The sequence below is a fragment of the Chrysemys picta genome, chromosome 8 (genome assembly GCF_011386835.1).
Source record: "Chrysemys picta bellii isolate R12L10 chromosome 8, ASM1138683v2, whole genome shotgun sequence".
Lineage (NCBI taxonomy): Eukaryota > Metazoa > Chordata > Testudines > Emydidae > Chrysemys > Chrysemys picta.
This window is the reverse complement of record NC_088798.1, coordinates 81095217-81108355: the sequence shown is the minus strand read 5'-3', so window position 1 is coordinate 81108355 and position 13139 is coordinate 81095217. Positions and strand designations below refer to the sequence as shown.

General features: G+C 38.8%; 1 protein-coding gene across 2 annotated transcripts in view; it reads right to left on the bottom strand.

Annotated features, from left to right (window-relative positions):
* The window catches only part of SLIT3 (slit guidance ligand 3), a 793796-nt gene that overhangs the window by 294061 nt on the left and 486596 nt on the right, over window positions 1-13139 (bottom strand). For both annotated transcript variants that reach the window (XM_005295705.5, XM_065554865.1), the window contains 2 exons: window positions 11007-11078; window positions 5436-5599 (listed from right to left, as the gene is read on the bottom strand). In XM_005295705.5, coding sequence (XP_005295762.1) covers window positions 5436-5599; window positions 11007-11078 — 236 coding nt within the window. The remainder of the gene's footprint in view (window positions 1-5435; window positions 5600-11006; window positions 11079-13139) is intronic.

The window sequence follows — 13139 nt, the reverse complement described above, 5'->3', positions numbered from 1 at the left end:
TTTAATAGTGTAATATCTAAACATTGCTTGGGATCTTGTTTTCACCTAAAACCGAGATTGGAAGGCTCAAATAGGTACAACAACAAGCTCATATCCCCCCTCCCTCAACTGCTTCACTGACACCTAGAAGAATATGAAAATAAACAGTCCCCTTGCATCAAAGCAAAGCTGATATTTCAGCTGACGGACAAGTCTTTCCTCCGTGTCTTGTTACTCTTTGTTTCCATAATGTGGTTGGGAGTTGGAGAGTTGTGGTGGAGGAAGATAGGAGAAATGTGTCATGCTATTTGTACTTCATCGATTGGTATAATCATCCTTTGGTTGAAAATACAATACCATCCTATTTAGTATGGTGCCTTGCATGCCAACTCTATCTCAAAATGTGTTGCAGAGTTAAATAAAGCAGTTTCACAGGGGAAAAGATGTGTTTGCAGATTAATTCAAGCATTAAGACAGAGTTCTGATAGAAGCAGCTGCAGAAGAGAAGACCGAGAAGTGGACAAGTTATGTTAACAGCCAAAGAGAAGGCTCATGATAGATGAAGAGAGGGCTAGTTAACGATGTGGAAAGCAGCCCGGCACTTCTTCACTGCTCTCCCACAATGGTAAGACAGGCTACCAAATTATTTTTGTCACCGAAAGCCAGCACTGTTCAGGATCATATAAATTATGTTTCTCTGCTGTCTTCAGTACTACAAATCTGATTAGACATCTTTTGAGCTATATTTGCAAGCCAGCCTCCAGGTTGCTGCACACAAATCTTCCGCAGACACACATATGCCTGAGCCAACCCCTCATTTCCACAAACAAATCCCTGTGTATCCAAACCATTCAACTAGCATGTGTAAAATTTAGGTTCACAAATTGAGAGGCCTGCTTGAAAACTTAGTCCTTCAAGCTCTTTTATTCTGAATGTATGCATCTTGCCCATCTCTCTTACTATACACATTTACCATGCCAGAGAGGTAGCATGGTGCTTCATGCCAGGCACTAGATATGGCGTGTTACAACCTGGGTTCTTGTTCCAATTTTGCTATGAGAGTTTGGGTGACTCATTGCATCTCTTTGTTCTTCAGTTTTACAACCATTCCCTGTTACGGAGGATTCAGTATTTAGTTGGACCCTTAACACTCATTAATTCAAGTTTTAAAATTTGCTATGAAATGAAAAATGTGTTTTTGGGTAGTGTTCTGTACCAGTCTGAAGTGATTTTCCCTAGTTCAAATTTAAAGTCCATAATATGGTGGTCAAAAAAAAAAAAAAAAGAAGAAATGTAAAGATCTCTCTCCTCTCCCAAGAAAAAATGCCCATTACTATAAAGCACTTCTGTTTGAAACCCTGAACGTATACTGAAACACAATGGTGCAGCATATTGTATTCCAGCACTAAGCTTGTCACTATGAAACATAGAAGCCTTTTAGCACCACTTTGGGGCTTGTTACCGTTGTTCATATCACCTTAAATTATATAAAATACATTCACAGTGAGACAAGGCCTGCACAGCACCATCGTCTTGCACCAGTCTGATCTGAAGTCGCTCTATATTAAGATCCAGTAACTCATAGTCAAACAATGACTAAACTCGTCTGTAAATTCAGGGAGGAGAAGCTAGCATGTGAAACAGTGGGGCCAAGGTTTAAGATGCTCTTTAGAATCAGGGGCATCTTCAGTAAACTGCACACACAGATTGTTTTTTTTTTTCTTAACAAGTGGGCATTAAATGGGATTCTGTGCTAAATCTTCCCCTGTAATGAACTCTTGTAGATTTCCATTTCACCACACACTATTTACAATTGGGGGCTAAGGAATGCGTTCTCAGGACTACAAAGCTGATGGCTTTTCTGTTGTGTGTGCTTTTGTTTGTATTGTTTTGTTTTTTAAATAAAAAACAGGCTACCCTTAAGAGAGTTACCTGATAGGGAATCAGAAAGGACTCCTTAGTCATCCTATCTCCCCCTATTCAACTGCATTTCCTTTTCTCTTTTGGGACAGCATGGCTGATACAGAACACTATTTATTCTGGCAGGTACTTTTCCCCGAGGGAGGAGTTTCTCACAGTCCAGTTATACCTTAGCTCTCCTGATTTAAACATCTCCTTTTGTTTCACTGCACAGTACTGTTTTTCTGGAAGCATCAGTTGTTGAGTTCTTAAGGAAGGATTGGCGTGGTTACTTCCCTAGTAAAATGAGGCTCTGTCAAGGGCAGTTTCCTTACCCATGTTTTTTTCTCCTCTTCACTTGTCCACTTCACCAAGACCTGTGGTTGGAAGTCTGTCTAGTCTTATCTTTGTAACTTAGATTTTAATGGCCTGCTTTTCAGAAGTGCTGGGCATCTACAAATCGCACTGAAGTCCATGGTAACTACATGAAAATCAGGCCATACGTGATCCTTGGTGCATGGGCCTTGTTTCCTTTGTCTCTGCTACATGGCATGCCCATCTCTAATTTTTTAAACTAACTGATTATCAACAATGCACTTAAGACTTTGATCAACAGGTAGTGATCAATGGCTCCATGTCTAGTTGGCAGCTGGTTTCAAGTGGAGTGCCCCAAGGGTTGGTCCTGGGTCTGGTTTTGTTCAATATCTTAATTAATGATCTGGAGGATGGCGTAGACTGCACTCTCAGCAAGTCTGTAGATGACACTAAACTGGAAGGAGTGGTAGATACGCTGGAGGGTAGGGATAGGATACAGAGGGACCTAGATAAATTAGAGGATTGGGCCAAAAGAAACCTGATGAGGTTCAACAAGGACAAGTGCAGAGTCCTGCACTTAGGACGGAAGAATCCCATTCACTGTTACAGACTAGGAACCGAATGGCTAGGAAGCAGTTCTGCAGAAAAGGACGTAGGGGTTACAGTGGACGAGAAGCTGGATATGAGTCAACAGTGTGCCCTTGTTGCCAAGAAGGCTAACGGCATTTTGGGCTGTATAAGTAGGGGCATTGCCAGCAGATCGAGGGACGTGATCATTCCCATCTATTCGACATTGGTGAGACCTCATCTGGAGTACTGTGTCCAGTTTTGGGCCCCAAACTACAAGAAGGATGTGGAGAAATTGGAAAGAGTCCAGTGGAGGGCAACAAAAATGATTAGGGAGCTGGAGCACATGTCTTATGTGGAGAGGCTGAGGAAACTGGGATTGTTTAGTCTGCAGAAGAGAAGAATGAGGGGGGGATTTGATAGCTGCTTTCAATTATCTGAAAGGCGGTTCCAAAGAGGCTGGATCTAGACTGTTCTCAGTGGTAGCAGATGACAGAATACGGAGTAATGGTCTCAAGTTGCAGTGGGGGAGGTTTAGGTTAGATATTAGGAAAACTTTTTCACTAGGAGGGTGTTGAAGCACTGGAATGAGTTACCTAGGCAGGTGGTGGAATCTCCTTCCTTAGAGGTTTTTAAGGTCAGGCTTGACAAAGCCCTGGCTGGGATGATTTAGTTGGGAACTGGTCCTGCTTTGAGCAGGGGGTTGGACTAGATGACCTCCTGAGGTCCCTTCCAACCCTGATATTCTATGATTCTATGAAACCCTTGTCCGACAAATACAACTATTTACCTCTCACTTGTGGTCACAAATTAATACAACAATGGGGAAGAGCTTACAGCTGTGCCTGCCCCCACAGCCATCACCTGAGCACCAGCCATTTCTCAAGTTCCTAGTGCAACCACTACAATTACATTTCATACAGTTGACACTGCCCTCTCTGGCACAGCACTGTCAAGTGGCCCCATAGAAGGTAACAGCCATTTTGTACAAACAAGCACACAAGAACTTGATAAAGTCTTGTCTTCTCCCATTATGTAGTTCTCACATTTTCTCTGCTTGATCAAGCCATATATAAAAATAACTAAAAAACAGAGTTATTTGTATTGTACTATTTAGGTCAGACGTGTAAATTTTAGCATTGCTTCCTTCTAAGGTCAGGCTTAAAGCACCTACAAAAGAACATAATCTCTCTATAAAATGGGGCTTTTCCTGCTGTTTGACTCAAGCTCTTCAGACTTCTCAGAGAGGCTAAGTACTGCTCTCTGTATGTAATATGCATAGCTGCTTTTTTTCCCCTTAAGTTTGGCTTACACGCCTGCGGTTAAATTGACTGCCAAACTTGATGTAAAAAGGGATTTGTCCTGCACAGATGGTTATACAGCATGTGGGTGGTGGGTTTGCCTTCCTCTACATCTCGGAGCACCGATCACACGAATGAGGGTAACATATCCAATTGTCAAAGTTTCCTATGAGAGCAGGAGGCGAGCATAAGCGCATCTCTGTCCTTGCCATCTAATACTATTACGACTATGTATTACTGATGTAAGGGACCAGAGTGACAGCCCGAGAACATAATGGTCAACACCATTTCAAGCTTTTGCACACTACCCCACTGATGTGCCTCAGTCCTGATGGACAACCTTTAACAGTGAAGGAAAAACATAATCTAAGATCATTCGGTCCTTGGCCTTTCTGTTGACACTGCCAGCAATTCCGGATAATATAATGATGGTTTTCGTAATGCAGGACCTTGTAATCATATGAGCACAGAGTCAGGAATAAGTGACTGCTGCATTCTACTCCTAACGCTGACAACAGCTTGTTGAGATACTTTGGGCAATTCACTCAGCCTCTCTGTATCTAGTTTCTCCACCTGTAAAATGGGGATAATAATACTTCCTCACCTCAAAGGGACAATGTTACTTAATATTTGAAAATGGGTATAAATATATAAAATACTATGATGAGTAAAGATGATGATTATATCTAACCTGAGCTCACCGCATGTTGCATACAACCCCAGTCATCAGGTGGTACAAACACACATTTGGTCACAAAAATCAGTGACAGTATTTTAATAATATACTGATAAAACTTCAATAGATAGATAGATAGATAGATTATGATCATGCCCATTTTACCAGTAAGGAAAATCAGGCAGAGAGAAGTTAAGTGTCTTGATTTCAAGTCACAAATGAAATTTGTTTCAGAGCCTGGGACAGACCTCTGGACTTATAGTCCATACCTTCATAAAAAGACCCGATTCCCACTGGATCACACCCCATTCTGGAAAAATAGCAGTGTATACAGATCAGCATTTACTAATCCTTGCCCTTTGTAAACTAGTCAGCTGTAGAGATTAGAGAAATTTCCCCCCGAGAAATGCCAAATTACTACTTCTTAATTGCCCTTTCACATTAAAATCATTTCTAACAGTACAGCTGAGAAAATAATTTGAGAACAGAATAATTAAGAGTCCAACACTTTGTATGAGATTGAACAAATCATAACAATTTACAATATTAGCAAACAGTTTAGCAGTGATATGACTGAATCAGCACTGGCACGGAATGACATTTAAATGGGACTAATAATAATACTTCATTCACTGGTTTTGTGTGAACTTCATTATAAAAATGTCAGAAGATAGATAACTGAATAATCAGTGTCATACCAGAGCAGACGTATTCCTTTTTCTGAACATCCGCCACATTAAAACCCCTTAGGTGCACGGGTGCCATGCAGAATGTGAACTGCCCAATCGAGCGTCTCTGACGCAGCCAGTCAGACAGCCAAGCCAGGTGGCAGTCACAATACAGGTAATTGGAGTGAAGCCGCCTGCAATGGGCAGAAAGAGTCACATCAGATCTGAATGTTTTAGAAACAGTGATTAAACAAAGCAAACTCGTACAAATTTTCAGAGACATTATACTAAAAACCCTGCACATATTTTCACACAGGAGTAAGTTGAATTATTAGAGATAAATGTTGAGACTAGAGGCTGAGGGGATCCACAAAATTGAAGGGGCTTTGATCAAATTGACTTTTCTATTATATTGAAAAGCAATAAGTGAACCTGACAAGAAGCAGAGCTCCAAGTGAGCATCCAAAAGGATGGGTGTGCAATCAACCCTTGAAACTGAAAATTTTCCAGCAGGCAGCAATCTTGGGTGAAATTACCAGTGCCAGGAGTACCACAGCAGCTTCATGGTAGTTGGAGGCTTTTACCTTAGGGCGGTATAGACAAAGCACAGACGACCTCCAAAAAGATAATATCTATTAACTGAACTTTTTCTAATCCATGAAAGGTTTAGTTCACATTTAGGTGAAGATTCATCCTTCCCCATCATTAAGTAATTTAATACAAGCTTCACTTGCTGTCATGGCCATCCATTTAGCTTCTAAGAGGAGTCTGAGAAGTATTGTTCAGCAATGGGATGCCTATTTTACAGACTCGCAACAGATTGAAATCTTAAATACAAAATACTCAAATTATGAGTACTTGTGCAATTTTGCTGCGGGTTTGTGGCACACATTAATTGCTTCTCCCACTTCCACCCTCAACCATCAGTTCATTTTTAACATGATGCAAATTCACAAGAGAAGATGTAAACTTCTAAGTTTATACTAAAAACTTCCAGAAGTATCATCTAGCTTTAATCCCCTCCCTCCCCCACATCTTTTAAATAGTAAACATGCAACCAGGGAATGAACCCAATACTGTTTAATAACTACCACAAACTTTACGTCAAAGTTTAATAAGTTAAAACTGGCAAGATTAAACATGTCATTCCTTTTAATGAGTCATGAAGTTGTAGCATTATGACAAAGTTGAAATGACAAACCCACCCATCCCCGCCAAAGACTGAAAATCCTGTAAGATACAGTTAGACAAAGCATTCTTAACTGCAATGCAGTAATATATCAAGTATTATATTAAAAAAAAAACAATTGGTGTGCACACTGGATTTAGCCTTGCCAGCTCCAGAAGAAATTAACCATCAATCTAGAGATATTCATATTACACAGTGGCAGTTGAGATCAGTGGTGGCGCCCAAGCTGACAGTCCCTAGATTTGTATGTCTGGGGGGAGCCAGTGATGCATTTTCAGTGGCTGGACCTCAAGCTTGGAATTCATTTCCATGCTTTGGCCAGTAGCGCTTACATCTGCTGGGTACACTTCAGGGCACACTGTAAAGCATTTCTATTCACCCAAGATTTCAATGAAGGGGCGGGGTGGGGCAGCGATGTTGTTACATTTTCAGAGGACACTGCATCAACTAAGAACTTTGGTAAAATGTTTGTATTATGAATTTTTTAAATTTCATTGTTGATAGGCACAGTATATAAACTGAAAGAACAAATACATACATTCACAAAGCCGAGAGAACACTGTCTAGGAAAAGATCACCCTAACTGCAACAAGGCTGTGTCAACCTATAGATGAACAATTTCATACAGCTAACCTGGCAAAGAATTAGCATCCCTTCCCATCACAACATTCAAGAGCATCCTATGATGATATTCAGAATTATGCTTTCTAAAGAAAGTAGGAACATGCCTTTTTTTTGTTTTCAGACAGGGTTCATATGATAAAAATTTCACAAGAACTGCTTCCATATCTCCTATTTGTTTTCTTGCTAGATATGTAGAACTAGTTTCTGGGTTTAAATATTTTAACAGTGGGAACTATATTACTCCTCAATCCACCTGCATTGTCCCATGTGAGCCCTATCTTTAGACCTGATAATGTTATTTGTGTTGAAATTCTGCAGCATGCCAAGGGTGTTTGGGAATTGCTCTTGGTCCATTGTAAACAAGCCGTCAAGCTTAACCAGGTAGCATGTAGGACTATGTCTTTGATAAACAAATTAATGAATACAATAAGAATGCTTGAAAAGGGCTTCCACTGTGGTTGAGAAACACAGCACAACAGTCCCTTGTGCAAGTCAGGAGCACTGCAGCCATTTGGTGGGTTTTGGTTTTTTTTGTATATTTTACATATTTTTTTTTTATGAAATCATTTACCTCTGCAGTCACTCACAGATGCAGAGACAAAAGGAGACTCACCATTAAATAAATTAATACAGAGGACATGTTTAGCATAAATAAAGCTGTTTCATGCAAATGAAAGCAGATCAATACAAACTAATTCCTGTAAATTCCAATCAAGAGCACACAAAAAAAATCAATAAAACAAACAAACAAAAAAAACAACGGAAAAGAGGAGTTAGGTTGAACAGATCAGCATAGAAGAGCTGATTTATTTATTTTATTTTTAGAAAGGATTCTTAAGTGCTACGATTATATTAATACATTTTTCTTTCCTTTCAAGGTCATAGTGCCTGGATATTCTTAATTTTTCCTCCCATGTTCTTTATAATGGAATGGATTTTTTTTTCTTTTAAAAAATTCACATGACTCTTGTCCTTATAAAAAAAGCTGGATTGAGAGCACTGAGAATAAACTTTTTAGCTCCAGAACAAGTACAGTACAGGCAGATTCCCCAACTGCCTGTCAATGGACCTCAGCACTCACTATAAATAATTACATCCAGGGTACCCTACCTAGGCCCATTCAATCTATGGCTTCTCTAGTAAACCTGCTAACACAATGGCCATGTGTGATGATATTTTTGTGATGTGGACACCTAGCCAGTGGGAACTATATGAAGACTATATTCATTCTACATAAGGTACTGCACAGCCATCAGATGGCTGGATTTGAACCATTGACTGAAGGATCAAATACTACATCCTATCTCCCCAACCCAAGTCATCATGCCTGCAACAAATTCTATGCAACATGCTTTCTCTCACAGATTTTGCCCCTTATGAAAGCAGCTTTTTTGAGGTGTGTATTAACATGGAAGAGAAAGAAAAAAAAACGTATGAAGTAAAATCAGAAACGTGACATGAGAGAAGGTATTGCTGTCTCACCCCCCATTAATATCTTCATATGAACATTTTACCTAACAGAACAATAAGAGACCTATTTCCAAGTTGATTTGTGCAGAGATGCGTTACCTGGGCAGCTGCAAAGGGGCATTATTACCTACTTCAGCAAACCACATGTTTAATATCAAAGCCACATTATCCTGCAATATGAACCAACAATGGTCAAGTGTGTTTTTAATCATTTTTAGCTATGAAAAATAATGTTAATATTTAGACATCATCTTTGTGAGATGTGATGGTGATGATTTGAGGAGAATGAAACAATTCCAGGAAGGAGCAGTGGAAGAAGTCATGAAATATTTGTGGTATCTATGTTTATCTTACATTTACTATTCTTTGGATGGCTTTACTATCTCTGACAAAGTAGGGAGAAAGTAAAATGAAAAATTAAACCACAGTATTACAATTCTACCCTTCTGCATGGGGCTTTTTAAAAAATAATACTGAACTGGTTAGAAGGGATATAATTTGGCAGTCTTTGAGACTCATACATGCCACTTGCTATTGATGAAACTACCTTTGTAGAACATAAGGTGAATAAATACAAATGCCAGCTTTTAAAGGTGCCCTTTTAGCCACAGACTCTAAATTAAATTTCCAGCAAATCCTTTTAGAGTGGGTCAGCATTCATGTTCTGTAAAATGTGGCTCTCAGAATTCAATATAAAAGCTTCTCTTTATAAATCCCATTTATGACTTCCTTCCTTTTTTTTTTTCATTCCCTTTTTTTCTTCTTTAATTACAGCGAAGGGGGATTAGTCAGTGTAAGTCTCCAGGGAGCGATATACAAAGCCATCTCCGAAATTAAACTAAAGGGAAAATGGCAGCAGGCACTGAGCTCTGGAACAGACAAGACTGATTGATCTGAAGTAGCCAGGCAAATATTCTGGATCGTTAAGGGAGAGAAATATCTTAACCCACCCTTCACCTCCCCCACAAAAAGACAAAAATATAAATTCTCTTTAATCAGTTACATTAATGCTAGCATCATGCAATGTCATCCTTTAGAGAAAAAAAGAAAGTAAATATAAATCAGTAGTTATCACTTTACAGAAAACAGCCTATCAGTATGGACAGATAAGAACCATTTTTCTTCAGCTCACTTAACTGGCCTACTGTGATTATATGAAAATATATATCTAAACATAGCATTCTGCTTCCCACTAGTATGAACAGGCTGCTAGTATTTGGCTTGCTGAACATTCTGGAGTAAGCGCACGTTGGCTTGTTTTTATACACTGGAGTAAAACCAAACAGGTTTTTCTTTAAAAAATGACTTCTGGAGCTGTGTATTTATTTAAAGGGAATGATTTTGGAAATGGCTGGGTGGGGTAGAGCTGCAAAGCTGATGGCATTACCATTTGGAATTTTACCTCTCAGCTCTCAGTCTAAATTCCACAAAAATTACACACAGGTCAATTTAATTCCCTTTGTATAAGGTTCTCCTAGAGCTGGTAGGAAATTTTCCAGAGGAATCTTTTTCCATTGGAAAAAGCAGATTTCTCACAAGAGAAAATGTTTTGCAAAAATGGGTCAATTTCTATTAAATTTCATTTGGAGAGAAAAAATTCAAAACAAAATATTTTAGATATTTTGGTGCAAAATGACTTTTCATTTCAAAATGTATGTTCTATTTTAAAAATATAAGTAATTTAAAATGTCAAAATCAGATTGCAATATTTTGACTATCCAAATTAAAGGTTTTGACTGAAAAATTTTTTTTATTAAATTTTGTTTCAAGGATATTTTGAAATTTTTGGGTTTGTTCCATTTTGGAACAACTTTTTTTTTTTTTTTTTTTATCCTCACAGAATTTCCCACTAAATGAAAAATCTTGTTTCTGCACGGGCTCTGACTTCTACGTTATCCTAGGTGAAACTGTGCATGCATTTAAAAGCTGTGTGACCCCAACGTATTGAGATTTGCATAGGCTGTAAGGAAGGATTCAGTTTGGCCTCCAAATATCAGCTAAATAACAGAATTACATTTCATAATCAGCACGTGACAACAATTAGGCTCAACTGGTAGATTTTTTTCTCCCAAAACTAGCTTGAGCTGGTTACCTTGGGGAGAGACTGAAATATGTTCTCACCCAATAAGATTACCTCATTCCTGTTTACAAGGGGTTAATACCACACAATAAAGTTTTGGCTTGACCTATTTACTGTCCTTTTATTAAAGAAAGTGGTTTTAAAAACCTTTATAAAAGTATTTCTTGAATAAAGACAAATATTCAAAGCAAAGACAGAGTTATCCAGGCTGCTACTTATTTCTGAATTTAGTACTTACAGAGTCCTGATCTTTGGCATATGGTTGAAACTGGTAAGAGGGATGCGGGTGATGTTGTTATTGTTGAGAGTACTGTTAAAAAAGAAAGAAAGAAAAGAAAAACAGATTGATCAATTATTTACATTGCTTTACCAGCACACTCTTTATAAATCGGGTAATAAATCTATAGTGCTGCAAACAAGAAGACGTGCTGACAAATATCTCAGGAGCGATTTGTGAGTTGTCAAGAAGGATATTTTTATGTCAAAGTAACCAATAATTGTGCACAAGTAAACAAAAATTGTTATTTAACATGCCCTGCCCTGCATAGCAAGTAGCACAAGATTTCATCCACTAGAGTATTTGTTTTCAAACAAAAGGGGAGATGTTGGCACTTAAAGCCTCATTAGCACAGCCTGTTTGCAATAAGACATACAGCTCAAATTGCTCCGTTAGAAACATATGGATGGATGAGGAATACTTGTTTGGTTTCCTTAGGAAGAAATATATGGAACGTGGAATGTACCAGAATAAACATTTCCTGTTCAAAGCATATAAGGGTTTCAAATGGAAACGCCGTGTTGTGTATTTTATTAGAGCTGGTCTTAGAAGAATGGGACCCCGGCTGCCATTAGGGACCCTAATCATGTTTTTTATGATAAAATGACTAGTTTAGCATCAACTGGGGTAGGTTGCCCCCATTTATGTTGTTCCTAATTATATCAGTGACTCCCTGGCAAATTAGAAGCTATAAAGTTTATCAATGATGGCCTGGGAAATGGAACACACACACCAGGAGGGTATACTTGCCACATTCCATTGCTCAGAAATTGCAACTACTGCAGCCTACTGTGTCAAGAGTCTTGATCAAATCTAAAAGAATAAAATAAATTAATGGAGATATCCTATCTCCTAGAACTGGAAGGGACCTTGAAAGGTCATTGAGTCCAGCCCCCTGCCTTCACTAGCAGGACCAAGTACTGATTTTGCCCCAGATCCCAAAGCAGGCCAATGCTCAAACTACTGAGCTATCCCTCCCCCGCCCCCCCGACTATTTGTTACCTACCATGTTGCACTGTCCATCCTCCTTCTAACTGAAATGGTTAAAGCTCTTCAGATTTCCCTTATTTAAAATTCAAACACACAGCAGTTGTTTATAGCAATGGCCCAGCAGGCTGTACGTTATAACAGCCATAGTGCCGTGTTTTGGGCGATTACTGTAGAAATCAATAGCTTGGCCTTGTTTTAAATTAAGGGCTGTAAGCTTTGTGCAGGTGATAAAATAAACAGCCACCTCAAATAATACTTTAAAGCATTACTACTGTTACTTACACCTGATTTGTTCAGTAGTTGTGATATTATGTATTTGTGCAGGGCATTTCATAAAAAGATTTTCAAGAGCTTTAAAATAATTAACTAATTAACCTTCTAATTCATCTGTAACTTCCTTCCAACAGATGATTCGTTTTCTGTATACTAGAGATCAGCGTGTACAACAGAAACCTCTCCGTAGATTCCCAGTTTGCAGTGTGTTAGTGTACCGTAGCCTACAACACAATATATTGCAGAATTTTAGCTCCACTAGGAAAACTGGTAATGTCAGATGTTGGCTCAAATCAGAAATCAGAAAACTCTCAAATATGGAGGGGATAGGATGTCTGAAATCCAGACCTGAACCAAAATACTCATTTCACAATTTGAGCCTAATTGGAATCCCAAATTCAGAACACCCCGATTTCATTGGGAAGGGCAAAGCATTAGGGAGGAAAGTTCTGTCAATATCTGGAGTTGAATCCTGGATGCATCACTCATGGTGCAAACTACACAGGACAAACTGCGATGCCTCACAGCCTCTCTGAGGCTGAAAAGCTGCTTTGTTTGTACCACAGAACTCCCTTCTTAAGGGCATCATAATACCAAAATGAATTTTCCACTATACCAGTTTGTATTTTAAAAAATAAAGCTCTCTTTATATGTAATTATTATTGCTAGATTATGGTATCTAGCAGATGGTGTAGGAATGGAAGTCGGTGGTAGACAACTAGCCAAAAGAAGTGTGTGGCACAGTAAACTTCATTCAGACACATGAAACACTCTGTAGGAATAAATGACAGCAAATATTGTCCAGTGGCTCAAGCAGAGGATTATGATTCA